Below are 20,014 nucleotides of genomic sequence, written 5' to 3' on the forward strand. Positions count from 1 at the left end.
AATTGTCAATTTCATGTTATTTCTTTCATCACCTGTCTCCTCATGTCCTTCGGTCTCCCTTTTACCTGCCAAAAACAAAACAAAAAGGCAACATACAGCATTACCTGTGACATCTCTGGCCACATCTCTTAAGAGGGCCAACAGTCAGTATCCTTTTTGTTACAGGCAAGAAGAGAGGCGAAGGCGGTCCTTCCAGGATTACACTGGGCAGAAGATCACCCTCGAGGCTGTCCTTAACACTACCTGCAAGAAGTGTGGCTGTAAAGGTAAGGTAAATCTCTGCCGCTTCAGTCTTTCTCTCCTTGTGGACAGACCCTTTACTGGGTGAGGGAGACAGCCTAGTGTGAGTTTATTAATTCACCGTTTTCTAGTCAAGTGGTGGTCTCGCCTGCTCATGCTGTTATTCCTACTAGACTCACATTAGAGTTCATGGCTTGAGGCTTTTCCTGTTACCTCTTCTGAATGCTGGCCATGCCAGATGCTGTACTATCCCCACTCCCCTCCCCACTCTGCAGCTGAAGCCCTGCCTGGGCAAGGCCCCCATGTACTATGCCGGGAGCATAGAGTGTCGGATTATGATTAACACTAAATTTTTTATCTGTAAGGACTATTATTATTCTGTTGCAAAAATCAAGCAACTTGGAAATATATTCCTTAAGGATCCAAGACAAATCTCTTACTTCAGGGTTCTGAATACAATATCCTTTTAGTAATAAAGAACACAGGCTAGTCCCTTCCTTTTAGCTTTGTTTCCTCAGGTTTCCTCTAGTCTTACTCAAATATTAAAGAACTCTTTCAGCCTGATTTCCCTTGTTGGAGCTATAATGAAAGGTGTTGCCAACTTCTCATTTTCAGAGTGACCTCAATTTGTCACCCCTTCTCCCTAGCCTTCCATCTATTCTGCTCTCTTGATTTTTGTATATCTACTGGTAGCCGATTTGTGCCCGGTTTAAGCCCCTATTTATCATTAATGTAGAAAGAGGAAGGGAAAAGTAAAATTGAGAAAGAGACCTCCTTTGGCATTTTGGGCACATTCCAGATATTTGGGAAACTCTGTGTTCTATTTCCCTTCCAGGCACCATCCAGCTTTTGGACTCAGAGTTGCAAAGTAGTTTACATGTAGCTTTTTGATGATCTCATCAAATCCTCTTGTGCCTGAGACAGGATCTACACACTCAGACAAAACCAGCTCTGTAGCATCTGTTAAAAGGCCCTTTGATAGCTCTGTAGGCTCAGGACAGGTGGGACCCTTTAACTTCAACTTGTGTCCTCCAGGTATTGCATGGCGCAGAGAAGAATGAGAAATGGAATTTGGTCCAGGTAGCAAGGGCCAGGCCAAAGGTGGTTGGTTTGGGTGCAGCAGAAAGAGCAGAGGACAGGGTGGTATGAGACCTGTGATAAGTTTTAGCTCTGCTTCTCTCTCTGTGACTTGGAGCTACTTTTCCACTCTGGACCTTCATACCCTCTGCAAATGCAGTGTTGGGTTTGTTTGTCTCTAAGGCCCTTGCCAGACCTGACAGTCCAAATGTTGAGTGCCCCTAGATGACTGTTCCTCTGGGCCTTAGCTTGGAGGTGAGTGCTGCTTTCCTGCCAGCTGCCTAAGAGCTGTCTTCCTTTAGGGCTTGGCTGCCACTTGGCTCCCTCTGCTGAGCATTCTGCTCTGTGGAGCAATCTTTTGCTGCCAGGAATAAGTTCCAAATAGATCTCTAAAAATTGCTAAGCCCTATCGCTAATGAAGGGCAGCACCTACATTCTCAAATCCTCTGCCGTTTCCAAAGCAACACCATTGTTTCCCACAGCTCTAGGACCAGCCGCTAGTGTGGCTCAGGTTGAGTGAGCAGTGCCCTCTTGAGGTGACAGAAAATCTGCTCTGAATGGAACAGCTGCTCTGAATGAACTCCGTAAACCTGAACCAGCTGGGCCCTGTCAGGAGCCTCTGGGGAAGATCTGCCTGCAAAGAGAGAGAGACTGCTGCTCCCCTTCCTACCTTTTCTACCTCTCCTCCCTCTCTTCTGCAGGCCACTTTGCAAAGGATTGTTTCATGCAACCCGGGGGTACCAGATACTCTCTGATACCTGATGAAGAAGAAGAGAAGGAAGAGGCAAAGTCAGCAGAGCTTGAGAAGCCTGACCCCACAAGGAATTCTTCCAGAAAAAGAAAGAAGGTGGGTACTGTCTTTTACTCTGGTTGTTGTAATTTTTTTGAGTTTTAAAATGAAGTGTACTTCTTGCAGAAATTTTAGGAATACTGAAAAACATAAAAAATATTAGGATCTCCTGTAATCTTTCCACCCAGAGAGACCCTTATAGTATTTTTAATATATTCCAATCTTTTTTCTAGGTAATAAAAAATATGTATATGTAGCTACATATACAGTTAAATATGAAAAACTATGGCCATCCCAGGTATAGTTTATATCCTGTTTTTTTATATCAATCAAAAGCATTTTCTAGTCCTTGAGTGTCCTTCAAAAAATTGATGTAAGAGCAATATATGACATTCTACCCACCCTATGGCTGTCTGAAGGTTTATTTAATAATTTTTCAATTGTTGGATATTTTTGATTATTTCCAATTTAAATATCTTACTGCTTTCTTTGGATACATTCTTAAGTAAGATTACTGAGTTAGGACTTTAAGGCTCTTGATACATTTTATTAAATTATCTTTCCAGAAGGTACTTATTTGCACCCAGCAGTGGATCAGAATGCCTGTTTCACTGAATTCTGTCCCCTTTCTACTCCATATAGCAGAACAATTCATAAAACAGGTATTATTGTGGTGCAGGAATAAAAACTGCATTTGTAGCCTGCTACACAGGAAATGAAAAACTGTGCTATATAGTTTTGTCAAGAAATAGTTGTTCTCATATTAGGTAGTTATTTTTCTACTCATTTTTGGTTATTAAGTTTTTTGAGGGGTGTTTTTTTTTTATTTGTTCTGTTTCTTTCAGAACTTCAGACCTTTTTTGAGTTGAGTGATCATTTTATTCCAGGAATTGCAAACAGGAATACAAAAAGGTCCTTGCCCTTGGTGGGCATTATCTATAAATTAAGTATTATCTTCATTTTATAGGTGAGGAAAAAGGCCCATTGTACCATTGTAAGACCAAGCTGAGTATATGAATAATAATTTGTTGATCTGTATGTTCTTTTCCTGGGTGATCACATCCCTCCTAAGACTTGAACTGCCTTGATGACTTCCACATGCCTCACTGTTTTCTCACAGATACCTCACACTTTGTCTTGGAGTCCATCAGACCTTGCTATTTACCTGCTATGTATCTTTGGGCTCTCTAACTTCAGTTCCTTAACTTTCAAAGTGGGATCGTTGTGATCTCTGATGACAAGTAAAGGGATGTACAACTCCCAAAAATAGATGGCAAGCACTGACAAGTAGGTGCTTAATTAATGTGGGCTGTCGTCACTGTCATTCTCTCTTCAGCTCCCCTCCCTACACACGCACCCACACCACTCCCATGACCACTACAAAAACAACAACCAAAACCCTTGTTTCTATCCTTCTGTCTTGTATTACTTGTTTTGATAACAGCAAAACCTGCCAGTCCCAAGAAAGAAGCCAGTGTATCATTTATTTTCTTCTCCTTTCCATCCCACATCTTGTCAGTCACCAAGTCTGGTTGGTGGTACCTTTGAAGTATCTCAATCCTATAACTTTCTCCCTCCGCCCTGGTCACTGTGCATTTCATCCCCTCCCATCTCTCACTCATATTCAGACTATTGAACTAACCTAGGGAGATTTTCACAATACGTATTTACCTTCCGCCTGTTAGTTCCAATCATCAGGGCCTGGGTCTGGGCATCTGCCTTTTTTTAAAAAGCACCTCACTGCTTGGTTCTCTTCATGATTGTGATTCTCTGGCCCTCTGCCTTAACTCTGAAAGTTGGAGTGCCCTGAGGCCATCTTATTACTCCCATCTATTCTCTAACTACCCTTTCCTCTGTTATTTCATCCTTTCCTGTGGTTTTAATACCATTTATATGCTAATAATCCCCAAATTAAGTGTTCATATCTTTTTATCCACATCTGTAATTCTTTTTTCTTTGCATGTGGATATCCAGTTTTTCCAGCACCATTTGTTGAAAGACTATCCTTTCCCCACCAAACGGCTTGGCATTGTTGAAAATAATTTGACCATATATGTGATGTTTTTTTTCTTTCTATTCTATTCCATTGGTCTGGATGTCTGTCTTTATGCTAGTACCACACTGTTTTGATTACTGTAACTTTGTACTTAAGCTTTGAAATCAGGAAATGTCTGTCACCCAACTTTGTTATTCTTTTTCAAGGTGATTTTGGTTATTTGGGGTCCCTTGAGATTCCATATGAATTTGAGGATGGATTTTTCTCTTTCTGCAAAAAGTGTCATTGGGGTTTTGATAGGGTTATAGGAAATCTGTAGATTATTTTGTATGTGTTGACATCTTAACCATATTAAATCTCCCAGTCCATGAACACAGATGTTTTTCCATTTATTTGTGTCATATTTAATTTCTTTCAGCAATGTTTTGTAGTTTTCATTGTATAAGTCTTTTTGCCTCCTTGGTTAGGTTTATTCCTAAGTATTTTATTCTTTTAAATGCTGTTATAAATGGAGCTGTTCTCTTAATTTCCTTTTCAGATTGCTCATTGTATGTATTGTTAATGTATGGACATACCGCTTATTCTTGTGTGTTGGTTTTGTATATTGCAACTTTGCCTAATTCATTTATTCTAACAGTTGTTTTTGTGAAATGTTTAGATATAAGATGTCTGCAAATAAGTCATTTTACTTCTTTAGTAGAGCTAAGTTTTTAGCTACAATTCTATTTATGTGTTGTAAGGATTTTTCTTTCTCTTTCAACCTTTTTGGGAGAGAGTAAATTTTATTTGTTTGGCTTCCTAAAGCAGTTCTGTAGATATCTCACTTCTGTGGATCTTTGGTTAAGTTGTAGTTGCATTATTTAATACAATACTGCTTTAAAATATGCATTTCATTTTACCAAAACAATTATTAAGGACCTGCTAGGGATGAGGTTCTTTATGACAAGCTAGGTCAACCCTTTATCCTACCCTCCATTGCTCTTCACTTAGTAGAAGAATGGTCTGGGAACAATGGCAATAATAACCATCATGCCTTACTGTGTCTTAAAGTACCTTTGTGTATATGAACTTCTAACTCATGAGTCCTCTTTGATTAAAAAGTGCTCTAAGGAGTTGAAACTGTTAGAACTTTTTCTTTGATGCCCTGTTTCTACCAAGCTACCATCTAGCATCAGTATCTTTTCACTTCACTGGTAATTCCTTCATTATCTTTTATGCCTTATATTTGTTTAGTGCCTTTCAGTTTATGTAGTATCTTCATATTTTTTTTTATCCTGATACAATCCTGTGTAGTAGCCAAAGTAGGTATTATTGTTCTACCCTTTTACACAGTAGGAAATGGAGATTAAGAGAAATCATCTCAACTAAAGTCACACACCTATAAGAAGTAGTGCTGAAATAAGAACCCAGGTCTTCAGATTACTGACCCAATATTCTTTTCTATATACTACACTTCAACCATTAATTCATTTAACTATTCAATTATTTACTCGACAAATATGTATTGAATGCTTCACGTCTACTGTGCATTGTGTTGGGTGCTTGACTTACCAGGACTCACAGGGTCACTTTTTTGCCAGTTTTGACTCCCTTGCCAGCTACCCTTAGCAGCCATACAATGTTATTTATTGATCTCATTGTGTTCATAACCATAAATCAAAGTTCCAGGCCTCTTGCTTATTCCCTTTCATCCTCTAAATCTTTGATCCCAAGAGGAGGTTGGCTTTCCTTACCAGTACACACTTCGACCTTAGATGGATGTTTTGGAAGGTGGGAGAGTGGCAGGTTTGGATTCCTGTTCCAGCACTGATTCGTTCTGGGCACCAAACATGCAACTGAGTTCATCTGAAGGGAAATGCCTTCAGCCATCCCTGTTGTGAATAGGTCAGTAGGTAGCAAGAATGCCTAGTGTGTGGGAGGCATATGTGATAGGCAAATCACATGAAATAAAAGTTATACAGCACTGACACTCAAGCAGCTAATAGCCTAAGGAGAAAGATAAGTGCCCAAGGTTATCTGGTGGCAAAGTTTAGACACTGAATCCAAGGGGTCACTGGATCTCTTAGAAATCCAGTGACCGCAAATGAAGTGTGAGGTTTGGTTGGGCCGTGCAGAACAGGAACTGGAAAGACAGAAACAGACTATCGGATTTTCATCCCAGCTTCCTCACTAGACTGTCTCATTGTCCCACTTCTTTTTGCAGTCTGGTAGAGGAGAATGTCTAATATAAAGCTTCTATGACAGGGGAAGGTGCTGGGCATGTTGGGGAACCAGAAAATGGCTCAGGATAAAGAAAAAATGTCACCTGTTCCAAATAATGCCTGGCACATAATAGGCAAATGCTAGCTACCTTTGACTAGATAGATTCCATAGTGTCTGCTGTCTGTAGCTCCTCAGGTTTCCTTCACGCAGTAAGACCTGCCCTCAGTTGGGAGAGAATAGGGACTAACTCCTACTGCTGCTGGTGGGTAATAATGAAGGGAACAGCTCCAGCAGTAAGAGACCTTCCTGGCCCTGAGGCCCCACATCTTTTTACCAAATACATACTGTTTTGAGTGCATGCTCTTGTCCAAAAATCTAGTGTGCATTGATTTAGTTCTCTATGCTATTCAATACCATGACAATTTTTGTCCCAGTGTGTCCAAATTATAAGTTATTTTTGTTGGGTGTAATTAGAAAAAAAGAGGAGGCTCTGTGTTGAAAACAGAAATTGGATATAAAGTGTTGGGAAAATAGGAGTAGAGGTCTTGCTATGAAGCCCTGGATGGTCTCCCCATGAACCTGTGGCCTGTGCTCTGCTGGCTTCTTCCCCCTACTATGCCATCACGGGTCTTTCTGAATCGGAGCTTTATTTCCAGGCAGCACGTGCCTCAGGGATCAGGCTGCCCACTGATTATAGTGAAGTTTAGCTATATTTGATCTGGAATATAATTTTTTTCTTTTGATGTGGCTACTATAATTACTCTGTGCTGTACTTTATATAGAAGAACAGAAATAAGAATATCATTCCTTGGCTGCCGTGCTGGCTCTGGCCTATTGTCCAGAGAACTTCTGGCGCCTGTCTGAGAGAGAGCTTGCCAGTCCTGGGTCTGCTCTGATAGAGCACAGAGAGTCATCCACTATAGTCTGCTCAGAAGCCTTCAGTGAGCCCTTCTATGGAATACAGGCTGAGTTCTTTAAGACTGCTCACAATCTTTTCAGCTTCCCAGCATCATCTTTCACCCATCCCTGCCCATACACAGTACTTCAGCTTCATCATTAAAAGAGCTTCAGAGTGTCAAGCTCTGTTCTGGTCACTGCAAGCACAACAGTGAACAAAACAGGTGACATCCCTATCTTCATGGCACTTACATTCTAATGGGGGTCACAGTAAAATATTAATTTGTATTTTGTAAACAAGCACAATATGTCAAGTAGTGATTAGTGCAATGGAGAAAAATTAATTTGGTTATGAGAGATGGGGAGTACTGGAATGGTGTTGGGCGAATAGGAGACTTACTATTTTAGATAAGGTGTTACGGGCAGGCCTTTCCTAAAGTGTCATTTGAGTGGATATTTGAGGGAAGTAAGGAAGCAAGTTCCTCAGGTAAATGGAGAGGGAGTATTTCAGCAAGTGCAATAGCCAGCTGTTGGGAATGAGCTTGGCATTTCTAAGGAACAGTAAGGAGACCAGTACAGCTGGAGTGTAGTAAGTGAGAAGAGTGGAAGTTAGAGGAAACCAGATCATGGGGGGCTACAGAGAATATGAGGTCTTCAGCTTTCACTAAGAGTGAAATGTCGAGAGGGATGGCATGGTCTGCAACATGATCTTCAGCTAGGACTTCTGAAGTGATTGACAGCACCTGCTGGAGGACTAACTAGACTTTCATTGTTCATTTTGCAAAAGAGCCTTTGCATCCAGGTTGTTGTCTAGAAAAGCACCTCCCTGAGTCCTCCCTGCTAGCTAGAGTCCACACTACAGTGTGCCAAGTTCTCTAGTGATTTTTCTCTTTCCTCCTCTTGGTCCAGCATCTTTGAGAGAGAGGAAAGTGGAAATAATGCCAGACTCTCTGAGTTAGAAAGTACACCGTTCTTGTCGATTCATTTCATTTCTCTGAGTTACAGTTTTCTTATCTGTTAAATGGGAATATATTAATATCGGGGCACAGAAATCTTGATAAACTCAAGTGATATTTGGATATAAGCAAGTGTTACTACTCTCGTTCCTTATTCATCCCGGTTGGGCTGGACTTGGAGGAACTTGGTGCCAGGCCCTCCACTGGCTTGCCCTTCCTCAGAGGCAAAACCTCGTGAGGCCCCCCAGCCTCCATACACCTTGCGATGGGCTTCCATGGAAGGAAGGTGCAGCGCCATAGCTAAACTGCCAGTCTGCTGGCTCTTGGCCATGGTTCCTTCAGCTTAGTAATGTGGCCTGGGAAGCTTTGTTCCCCTCCCCCTATTCCATTGGAGATGTCAAGAACAATTTTGGTTTAATCTTCTCTCAAAACTTTGACATATCCGTGTAGATACTTGGCCAAACTGTGAGAAATTCTGGAAGTTCTCTGAAATGAGAGAATAATGCTTTTCTAGCTACCACTGAATGCCTACTATGATCAGGCACTATAGTTGGTACTTATCTTCTTTAACCCTCATAGCATCCTTTCATGTAGACATTTATTATTTGCAATTTACTCAAAAGAAAATTGAGGTTCAAAAAATTGAATCTCCTGTTGCAAGTCATAGCTATTAAGTGGCAGTTGTAATTTGAGCTTAATCTATCTCATTCCAAAATTGTTGTTCTGGATACCACACCTACACAGGAAGAGGGGTCATGTCTACAGAGGAAAACTCATGAGATGTGCTATTGTGTGGTCTCCCTGCAGATCCCACCTCTGCCTATGTGATCTGGGGCAAGTGGCTTTCAACTTCTTGAGCCACAGGTAGTCTCATTAAATCTTCTCCACAGATGTGTGGCACAGGTGTTCTTACCTTTAAGGAGACTAGGCCATGGGAGGTAAGATGACTTGCCCAAGGCTATAGATTAGTAAGTGACAGAGCCAGAACCCAAGGCCGGTAGTCTAACACCTGGCTCAGTGTCCTGTCCATCATTTCTCACAGCCAGCTTCTAAGCCTTGGTATGTCACTCAGGCACTTACAGCTCTCAGGTGAATGGCTGGAAACCTGTAGGAGGAACAGTGAGCTGCACCTCTTCTGCTGTTTCTCCTTCCGTAATCTTTCCTTCTTAGAAACCTTGCTGAGGCAATGGAAATATTTGAAGTTCAAGGAAAAGGTCATGCAATGCTCAAAAACTACTTGGAGCACCCTACAGAAGCCTGGAAATATACCTCCCACCCTACTTTGGCAACATGCTGTAGTGTGTATAGCTTTGAGAACATTCTTCCTAAGCTTTTTTCTTTATTGGTATAACCTTGTAAGGTTGTTGTGAGGGTTAAAGATGGTAAGTATTTAAGACAGCAGCTAGAGCCTATTGAGGACAGTTATTTTCTCTTGCCTCAGGGTCTAGTAGAAACCAGGAGTCCTTCATCTCTCATTCTGTGACCTTTGGCATGTGAGGTACTGTCTCTACATAGACATGGTGACCTCCAAGGGCTCCTTTCAGCTTTGATATTCTGTGCTTTTCAAAAGTGAAACTAAGAAATGTTTGTTAAAAAAAAAATCCAACTAGACAGAATTATATGAAGTAAAAAGTGAAAGACCCCTTTTGTTCTCCATTCATTCATTTTCAAGGTAATTCTTGTTGCCACTTTGTGTCCTTTCCATTGTTTTGTGTGTATTTTAAACATGTACGGGTGTGTGTAAATACATATACACACAGGTTATATGGTATACATATAAAGACACATACATACATTAAAATTGGAATCCAGAATACATACATTATGACTAGATCCTTTACTTGTTTTGGCATTGTTAGTACTTAAAGTTTTTTTTCCCTCTTGAATGTTTTTTCTTGTTACTACCTGAAGATTTAATTTATTCTTTTTAATTGATGTTTTTTAATGTATTAAGTAGTCCCCTACTGATTATACACCATGGTTTTTTAAAGCTAATATGCACATAATGATGTTTTTAAATTTTCTTTTCAGGAAAAGAAGAAAAAGAAACATAGAGATAGGAAGTCATCTGACTCTGACAGCTCAGACTCTGAGAGCGATGCCGGCAAGAGGGCAAGGCACGCATCCAAGGACAGCAAGGGGGCGAGGAAGAAGAAGAAGAAGAAGAAGCACAGGAAGAGGCACAAGGAGTGAGAGCGGAGCGCAGACGGGGGGCTGAGAGAAGGAACCAGGAGCCTTGGGCCTGGACACCCTGGCTCCTGGAAAGACTCAGTAGTGAGAATATGGCCTCCCACCCCGTTGACTTCTCTCCCGTGGGAGATGGCTTCCCTTTAGGCAGCAGGCGGGTTTGGGAGTTAATGTCAAAAGCACTGCCTGGATGAGTTGTTGTTTCCTGTCATTCCCAGTCCCTTTGCAAGTGACCCCTGCAAGCTCACCCATTCATTCACCCAACTTCATTCAGCAGGAGGTCCTATTAACAACCTCTCCAGCTGCCACTGCCAGAGCCAGATTTCCACACAGGAGTCCAGGCTAGAACCACAGGTACTGCTGTGGAGTAAGTCTGGCCGTAGTTAGAGATCAGGGATTGGCCCCTCCCTGTTGGTCCGCCCTGGGCTGATCGGTGGGTGATCTCAGCTGCATCTAATACAGGGGCAAAGGGAGGCTGGCAGTATGAAGGAAAACATGGTAAGAAGTGGGGCTCACTTTTCCCATTCCCCCTGACATGATTCTACTATGCTAGAAGTGACAGCCAGTGGTCACAGCCAGAAAATCATTGTTTGCGGTGACTGAGCTTGTATAGAACGTCCTGCCAGACCACTGAACCAGATAGCTAAGCCAAGATCATTGCTTTACTTTGTATTTACTGTGAGTCAATTGGTTCCACTTCAGGTCTCTGCTTAAATTCCTGGCACTAAATGGAAGTGTGTTTGGTTTTAAACTTACCGAAAGTTCTTATTGCTATAATCCCTCTTCACAGGTAACTTAGAGACTTAAAAGTCATTGAGTCTGCATTAGTTGACAGAAAAATATTTAATGTTACCTTAGACCTTGGAGAGATGCCCAGCTGAGGTACAGAGCCAGAGGTACAAGCAGGTCACAGCCTTGTTAGGAGATCTCTTATAAGCCCTCCCTTCTGTAATGATCAGATGACCTCTTCCCCAGAGCAGATTAGAGAACCAGTAAGAATTTGCAACCAGGAATAATGTCCTGGGGCATGCAGGGAGCTCTGCAGTCATCTTAAACAGTAGGCATTTTCTCCCACCGCCTCAGCACAAGCCTGGATCTTGTGTCTTGAGCCTGCATTCTGGAAAGAGAGACCACAGCTTTCCATAAAGAGCAACTGCCTAGACCCATGGCCATTCAGTGAAGGATAGGCCCGAGGTGACAGGTTAGCAGCCAGGCCTGGGGAAGCCCCGCCACTGGTTATTCTAGGTTGGACTCCCCATTAGGCTGTGGAAGGGGGCAGTCGGAAGGCAAGGTGTAGTGTAAGGTGATCGGTGAAGTGGACACTGTCCCTGAAACCTTCCAGTTTTGGTCTCTCACCCAGTGCTGCTTCCCTGGTGACCTTCAACGAGCTGTTTCTGCCCATTGTCTGACACACAAGGAAACAGACGCCCAGAGTCAGTCACCAAAGGCAAAGGGCAGTCAGGTGACCTTGGTGCTGCTTTATTGACCTCAGAGCACCCTTTGGATGCAGTTAAAAAAAAAAACAAACATACATAATGGAAACCAGAAATGGATCCAGGCTGGTGCCACCTGACCCCAGAAGAATTTCCCCAACCAACATGGATTTATACAAAATGCTAGAGGGAAAAAAAGTAGGCAATCTGGTGCCGAGTCCAGGAGTAGCCATTTGGAGAGGAGCAGTCCCTGAAGGCGTGGGCAGGTCATGGCTCTTTCTCGTAGGTGCGAGTGCTGACTGCACTGCCGTGTGTGAGTGTCTGGAAGGAAAGAAACATGAGGGTGGGGATGAGGGCATGGAAGGTATTGGGAACACTGCCCATTTTAATGGGCACAGCCCTCTACCTACATCCTCATAATCTTCATTTGTTGACTACCTACTATGTGCCAGGTTCTCTGCAGGTGTTTTTTTTTAATACTTATACCAAGTCTTTGTTGGGTGTTATTAGTCCTTTTCCACAGAGATTTTGGAAAATGAGCTTAGAGAGGAAGTAGTTGGTCAAGATCCCAGTGTTTCTTCTTTGCACTATTTTCCTAGTGTCTGAGATGGTTTCCTGGCACATAGTAGACATGTAGGTGAATAAAAATGCCTAGAGACTTGTGGAAGGACTGCACTGGGCCACCAACTCTCCATTCCTTCCCTAACTTAGGGTAGTGCCAGGGCCTGAGGCCTGAACTCCCACCACCCAGCTTGGCACTGTTGAGCCAGCCCATGGCTTCACCACAGTCCAGCTGCCCAGAGTATTTGGCACCCTGTTCCTAACTCTATCAGGACCCTGCTCTGTGTCAATCAGTATGCAGTGAGTGGTTCCCACTGACCCAAGGTCTGCAGTTAAGACGCTGAGGGGAAAATCAAAGATCCTATAGAGTTAGGAGGCCAGGACCATGGGGTGGCTGCTATCTCTGTCCCTGGGTCTGGGGGTATTCAGTCAAGGCTCCATTCTTCAAATGAAGTCCCCAAGTTTGTTTCTAAACAGGTCTGCCAGCCTGGTTGTCACTTCGCACCCAGGCCCTAGTCAGTTACTTGCAGAAGCCAGGGATGGGACGTACTGACAGGAGGTGGGCTGGGATGGGGTGGAAAGGAATGTGCTGTTGGTCAGTGCCACACCTGTCTCTGCCCCAGAGGCCTTACAGGCGGCAGTGCAGTCTGAGGAGGAGACAGAAGGGATGCTGTAATAGATGGGAGCTTCTCCTAGGGGCCTGGGATTAGATAGGCTTTGCTTTCTACTTCTCCCTGGGTTGAGGCGAGGAGACACAGAGGAGGAAACTAAGGACACACAGCACCTGCTGTAGTCCAGCCACTCAGTGATCTTTGTGTTGTGCACCCTGCAGACTTCCAGTAGCCCGAAGAGGTTGGTGTTACTAATACCGATTTTACAGTGGGACTTGGTGAAGGTGACTTGTCCAAAGTCATACAGCCTGTAACCTGAGATGTGGACGAGGCCGATGTGAGCCCAAAGCCACTACATAGAAAATTGCCACCAAATGCCACTCAGCCCTGCCTCCACCCTCCATTATTCTAGCTTCCATTGCTTCCAGGGAAGACCCTTGCTTTTCACAACTGGGGCTGAAGGGAAGTGTAATAACTGACTGAGTGAGGTTGCAAAGCTGTCCGTCTTACCAGGATGAGTTTCCCATCAATTAGCTCCCGCACAAGTGTTGTCTCTTGTCCGTCCCACTTCTGCACATGGACAAGTTTGCCACCATCCAGTGTCACAATTGACTGTGGAAAGAGGGCAGGGTAGAGGCCTAAGCTGTGATCTCAGCCAGGATTGAGGGATAGGATGGGGTCTGGTCACTGAGGCCACAGAGGACTTAGCCTCTGATCCAAACTAGTGATGGTGCTGGGACCAGAACTCAGCCCACCTCCAGCCTCGTCCAGCAGCATGTCTGATTACCTCCAGCCTCTGCTCACCTACTGCCTGGCTGGGGCAGGGTCCTTTAGATGTTGGGCAAGTAGTGAGAGGCAGGCAGTATGGTAGAGCCTGGCTCCAAGAAGCACCACCAGTCTCCAAAATGGGCACTTATCCCATACTCTAGGTGATGCCCTCAGCCCCAGTCTCCCTAAGTACAGGGGGCAGTACCAGCATGTATCCATGGAAAGACTGGTGACAATGAGGAGACCTGAGACTCCACCTAGTGGTGATCACACATAATGTCCCCTGGGGATGGGAGGTACGGGAAAATCAAGCTTCCCACCCTGTATTCCTACCCCATGTGGTGCATCATGTGGCTCTCAGCTGACAAGAGGGCAGCAACTGCCAGGACTTGGGACGGGGTACCCTTGGAGTGTCCTGTAGCCCTGGTCAAATGCCCACTTAGTTTTCTAGGTGCTGCTCCTACATCAGCTGGTTCTCATTTGGCAGCTCTCCCTGGTCTCTCTTCCCTAAGAATCTGGGGGCTCTAGGCCAGGCTAGGGTACCCTGGCTGAGCAGGGTTCAGTAGGAGGCTCTGACCAGACTGTGTGTGTGTTGGAGCCTGGGTGGGAGGTGGCTGTACATCCCCACCACCACCTTGCTCCTCACTGCCATTCCGTAGTTTCTTGCCCACTCAGCCAATCAGTTCTACCCTATGCATCACAGAGAACTAGTTGTATTTAATCACGGTTTTTGTCTCTTGGGAAGGTGGACTACACTAAAGTAGTAGAGGCATGAGATAGGGCAGGCACCTCTTTCCAAAGCAGGCTTTCACCTTCGGGCACCACCCTAACTCAGCTACCAGCTTCCTGTTGATCCTGGACTGGCTTCCAGCTACCTCCACAAGGAAGAGACCAGACTCTACCCTGTCTTTCCTGGAGGCAGTTACGAGGAAGTGGAAACAACTGAGGAGATGAATGACTGGGTCTCGTGAGAGGATACTTCTACAGGGACACCATTCAGCAGTCAAAGCCCCTTGGTTCTCTCTCTCCCATTCCTGGCCCAGGGGCTGGGAGGCCTGAGGCAAGCTGTCAAGACAGAACCACTGCAGGGTGACAAGTCTGAGACTGGGATAGGTGGCCCCGCCCTCCTTGGGCAGAGGGGGACTAAGGCTTGGTGGGAAGATAGCACAAGCACACAGGACAAATACCCCATCCAGAACATAGCTTTTCCTGCCTGTGGTTTGGCAGCAATGGAAATAGTTCCTCATCACTGGCCAGGCTCGAGAGGTGGAGGTTGGAGAAGAGGAAACATCTGAGTGGGTCACAACCTCTTGTCCCCTGCTGCCTCATTTGCTGCTAGTGGCCAGGATGACCTGCTCACTCAGCGGAGAACTCAGTTCTACTGGGCATTGTTCCTAAGGCACTAAAGCGTGGCCACATAACTCCCCTGTCTATGGAAGGGGAAAGAAACCCAGAGCCAGTGCATGCCATGCACAAGCTCACCCAGCTGGAGCTGGAGTAGACACAGGTCAGAGCATCCTGCCTCTGTGCTGCCTCCCCAGTAAGGGAGGAAAACAAAAGAGGACAAATAGCATTTAGCACCTGGGATGCTCCAGCACCACTCAGGCTTTATGGACTTTGTTCATTTCAACCCCCCATAATAACCAACCCCTCAGGGTGCAATAATGTAGGATGCCGAATGTCAACACTCTTTATTCCCCATAACCGCTTCCTTGACTCACCTTGACCTTCCTGTCGTCTGCCGTCGTTTCATCAAACTCCACCTCTAGCTTGAAGTTGATCTCTGTGCTCTTGAAGGTGCTATGCGTTTTTATGGTGATAATGTCCCCATTCATTTCGATGACTGTGGTGGGCTTGGTCATGTTGGCCACTTGCCTGGTAGCAAAGCCCACACCTGTTGGGCAGGGGAGAGCCCATGACTATGTGAGCTGGAGAGAACAGGCAGGCTCTAAGGAGCTCAGTGAGTGACTCTTAGGCCTGGGTGTGGGGAAGAGGAGGATGAGAACTTTTAGCGCTTAAATTCAGCCTTCCTGTTAGCTCTGTGTGGTGAAGAGACACTACTGATCCCATTAAATGAGAAACTTAAGGGACAGGCTTGCCACAGCAAGTCTGGCTGAGCTGACTTCAGTTCTGTGTGGTAAGAACTGAACATGTGTTACTTCATTCAATCCTTCCAGTCTCCCTAAAGGATTAATGCTATTATCTCTACTTTATAAATGGAAAAACTGAGGTAGACTTGAAGCCCAGGGTCACAAATCTGGAATTCAAACCCAGAATTGTTGAAAGGCAAAGCTTTTTTAACTGCTCAGCTGTACTGCCTCCCAAGGCTAAAACACAGGGCTCCCTTTGACGGCACCTGAGCAGCTTTCAGGCCACAGGCTGAGGAAAGAGAGAGGTGGACTTTGCCTTCCCAAGTGTTAGGGACAAGAATACTCCACCTTTGGAAGTTTTTACTTTTGCGATGCACTGGTGCTCTTGTCCCCTATATATGGCAGCAAGACATTGATAAAGCCTCTTATCCATGATCTAGGAGGTAGGCAGAAGGAGTGTCTGTCTCAGTGTAAAGATTTAGGAGAGGCCTAAAGTGATAGTATAGTCAGGACTTGAATCCAGCTCTAGCTCCTGTCTAAGGCCCTCACGGGACTCCCCTCCTGACCCAGGCAAGGCCTCCCTGGGTGCTGGGCACAGCCCTAAGGGTCCTGTGAGGAGGTGTGGAACAAGTTCTCAGGAAAGCCTTCCCTCCAGCAGGTTGTGGCTTCCCCAAGATCTGTCCTTTTACCTCCAACCACCCAATCTTGACAGCCCTGTCCCTCTGCCCTCAGCAGCCTATGCCACGCTGTCCTCCAGGGCAGAGGCAAGGCAGGAGCAGCCCATGGTGAGGTAGTGTGCGTGAAGTCCCCAGTTGAGCCTGGCTTCTTAGTGCTTGCTGGAAGCTAGGTTCTTAGCCCATGCCCTACATGGGTGGTTTTACTTAATACTACTAATAGCCCTAAATGGTAGGTTTTGTTATCCCCACTTAACAAATAAGGCTCAGAGAGTGAAGTCACTCACCCGAAGTCAAAGAGTAAGTTACTGATCTAGATATGAACCTAGGCTCCCAAACTTCACTATTGTTCCTGGGCCACTCTGCCTCCTGGCATGTACTTATCTGGCACTAAGGTCATCAGGTGTGCCTGTGCTCACGGGTACCAACTGGGTGGGCCTCTGCCCCCTGAAGACTCAGTCTAAAAGAAGAGGGGCAAGAGCATCCTCTGCCTGGCCAGTGAGGGACGGGGCCTTGCCCACCTGCTGTCAGAGTGGGGCACGCCAATCCCACTCCTAGCACAGAGCGGGCCCTTATCACCACACTAGGAGCTCTGTTTGCTCAGGACCTACCCAGAGGTGTGGAGTGTTTGAGGCAGGAAACCGCTGTGGAGTAAGTGAGGGACCCAGCCCAGAGAAACAGATCAAAAATGGCTGAGAGAACTTAGGAGACTTGGGGAGAGCTGGGTTCTATTCAGAAATGAAGCTGAAGCTATTCACTGAGAAAGGTGAGGGTCCTTTTCCCGCAGTGCGCTTCTCATCCTTTCCGTCTGTACCAACAGAAAAGCAGGCAGGATGGATTCTCAGCGCCGTAGCCCAAGTTGGGACAAAATAAGGACAGAGGGTGATAGAGATGTTGCAGGTACTCCTGTCGAATGTGGAAGACTTGGGAGGCGGGACTAATCCTGGGACTAATCCAGCTACCCCAACTGCAGGGCCCCTGCTCTGCCAAGAATGGTCACCTTCTTGGAGTTACTGGGCATAGTGCCCAGCATACGGTAGGGGCAGTTGAGAACTTTGGCCTCAAGAGCCAATGCTTGTCCCTATTTCAGGAAGGAGTTTGGGAACAGAGGTGAGAGGCAGGCCCCCCACCCCTTTGGCCATCTCATGTAACCCGACTCCCCCGCCCCCGGAGAGGAAAGCATGGAATATAGGTCTACCCTGAAGAACTTCCTGGTTTTCCCTGTCCTGCCCTGGGGACTAGGATAATCTCAGCTGGGGATTCAAAGAAAGGGTATCACCGTCTCCATCTAAGCCCATACTTAACCAGGAGGGGAAGGGCTGAGGTTGATCATTAGCTAAGCAGTTCCTACCACTCCCACCCCCAGGACCTACAGTGGGAACTGCTCTGGGTTGCAGATCTAGAAATCTCTCTGCTATGGAATTGATAATGACAAGATAATGCATCTCAGTTTCCCCTTACATCAGACTTGGCAAGGTGTGGGAATCTCAAAGGACGTTACCTGTAAGAATTTTTTAATCGTTATTCCTCCCCATCCCAACAGCACACCCCCCATACTAACGACCTTCCCTGCCTTTAACAGGTTTTGGCCTTACTCCAGAACCTTTTGCTGGATCCCAGAAGTCCAGTGACTTTCTCTACAAGACCCTTCCCCAAGGGTGGGCTGAGCCTTGGGATGTAGCTGGTGATGGGACCTCTTGCCCCACCCTACCACTAGGCTCAATGACTGATTTAAAGCCTGGTCGCACAGCATTGCTGGACAAGGTCAGAAACTGGCTGGAAGAGAGGGCATCCTCTAGCAACAGTCCTTTTGTCTAACCCCACTCGGAGGGGCGGCGGTTGTTGCTAACTGTGTAGCCCCTCTCTTCCTCAGATGCTGTTCACCATTGTTCCCACTCTCCCATCTCCCTCCTCCTGGGGATGCCCCACTTCCTGTGCCACGGTACTCTCCCGGTCCGCCCCATTCCCTTCCGTGGTCAGCCTCCAGTTCCTACACCACCCTGCTCCTGATCTTTTCCTCCCTCAGCTAGCCTCCCATCTTTTACCATCACCGCTCTCTTTTTATCCTACCTCCAGATCGTATATATATATACACACCCCTCTTCCTGGAAAGTGCCTCCCTGTCTCCATTTGGACTGGAACTTCTGCAGCCTCCTTACACCTCCCCACCTGGGAATCCCTCTCTCCAGATGCAGACCATGAAAGGCCCCTCCCAACAGGCCTCGCGTGCCCTAGCCCAGGCTGCCACCTTCTCCGCGCCCCCCTATGCCCCAACCGTGACTAGGAGGGAGGCATCAGGCGTGCAGGGCATTAGTGAGCGGCGGGGCACCGTGCGCGGTTGCGTACGCGACCAACCCCTCCCCAGCCCAGCATCCCGAGCTGCGCTCACCGATTGACTTCATGTAGTCATCGAAATTCTTGCTGTCCACTAGCTTCCAGGTTCCCACGAAGGCGTCCACCATGATGGGGCTAGGCTAGGCTAGGCTGAGAAAGAAGAGGCAACAGAACAGGCGTGCAAGGACTCCAGGACTTGTGGTTCCCAGCCCGCGCTGCCGCTTTAAATAGCCCTTGCATCACATGATGAGGCGTGGCCCACATCCCCCGCTCCCGAAATAGGAAGCCCTAGGCTGGTGCTCACCCGCTAGGGGCTGGCCACCCATCCCCCAACTCGCCGAGGCGGGAGGTGGCAGCTTGTGGCGTCCGTCTGGCCTGTGTTAGCGTGAGGACTCGGCCTCCAAGTAGCCTGCCTGGGGCTGGCAGGACCTGCTCCCTTCCTTGGCCTCAAGGCGCTCTTCGGAATCTGAGAAGGAAGCAGTTGGGGCACGGTGCCCGCGAGCTGAGGCGCGAGCCACCGACACCTTAACGTCCCCCATCCCCTTCCGAGCTTGGGGTTAGAGCAGAGATGAGAGGCTGGAGGAGGAGGTAAGCTCGCTCGTGGGTTGATGCCCACGCCGGGAGAGCTCTGGCTGGCTGTTCGCGGCGCAGGCATCTTGGTCCCCATTCTACAGTAGGTGAGGCGTCCAAGTTCAGAGGAGAACTGACAAGGTCTCAGAAATGAGAAGATGAATTGGATCCCAGATTGCAAGCCTGGTCTAGCTGGCTCCAGAAGCCGCCCTCTCCCGCCATTCCCCGCTGCCCGGCGGCTGGGAGAGTCACCTGGGGGCACTGTCGGCGGCCGAGCTGCCCCTTTGACCTCCACCTGCTTGGAACGAAAGCGCAACCTTTCCCTCAGCGCGGCACCAGCTCACACGTGCTTACCCCTCCCTGCAGAATGTCTCCTGCGCGCGCCTTTCCGTTCTGCAGTCCAACTCCCCATCCACTCTGACAACACGTCAGGCTCTTCTGTCTTATACGTACAGCTCTGAGCATTTACTCGGGTTGTTCCTTCTCAGCGTCTTTCAGAAATTGTCTCTCTAGCCAGCTCTTCAGTGTCAGTGTCCAAGGGCAGCTCCCCCACCCGCAACAGCCCCCACCTGTCTCCACCCTTTCTCTGACCTCTGCACAGGGGCAAGTGGCCTGCAGTCACGGAGTG

The 20,014-nt window shown here is 46.7% G+C and overlaps 2 protein-coding genes across 3 annotated transcripts in view; one reads left to right on the forward strand and one right to left on the reverse strand.

Moving 5' to 3' along the window:
* ZCCHC17 (zinc finger CCHC-type containing 17) overlaps nt 1-11,908 on the forward strand; it is a 40,944-nt gene extending 29,036 nt beyond the window's left edge. For both annotated transcript variants that reach the window (XM_017678216.3, XM_017678217.3), the window contains 3 exons: nt 166-266; nt 2,019-2,164; nt 10,190-11,908. In XM_017678216.3, the coding sequence (XP_017533705.1) occupies nt 166-266; nt 2,019-2,164; nt 10,190-10,351 (409 nt within the window). In that variant the 3' untranslated portion in view covers nt 10,352-11,908. The remainder of the gene's footprint in view (nt 1-165; nt 267-2,018; nt 2,165-10,189) is intronic.
* Nucleotides 11,780-19,270, reverse strand: FABP3 (fatty acid binding protein 3). Its single transcript, XM_017678218.3, has 5 exons — nt 19,121-19,270; nt 18,872-18,966; nt 15,440-15,612; nt 13,461-13,562; nt 11,780-12,099 (listed from the first exon to the last, which is right to left on the reverse strand). Exons 2-5 carry the CDS (start codon nt 18,942-18,944, stop codon nt 12,046-12,048), a joined length of 402 nt encoding a protein of 133 aa, XP_017533707.2. The 5' UTR covers nt 18,945-18,966; nt 19,121-19,270; the 3' UTR covers nt 11,780-12,045.
* Nucleotides 19,271-20,014: the final 744 nt, after the last annotated feature.

Source organism: Manis javanica, chromosome 4 (genome assembly GCF_040802235.1).
Source record: "Manis javanica isolate MJ-LG chromosome 4, MJ_LKY, whole genome shotgun sequence".
NCBI lineage: Eukaryota > Metazoa > Chordata > Mammalia > Pholidota > Manidae > Manis > Manis javanica.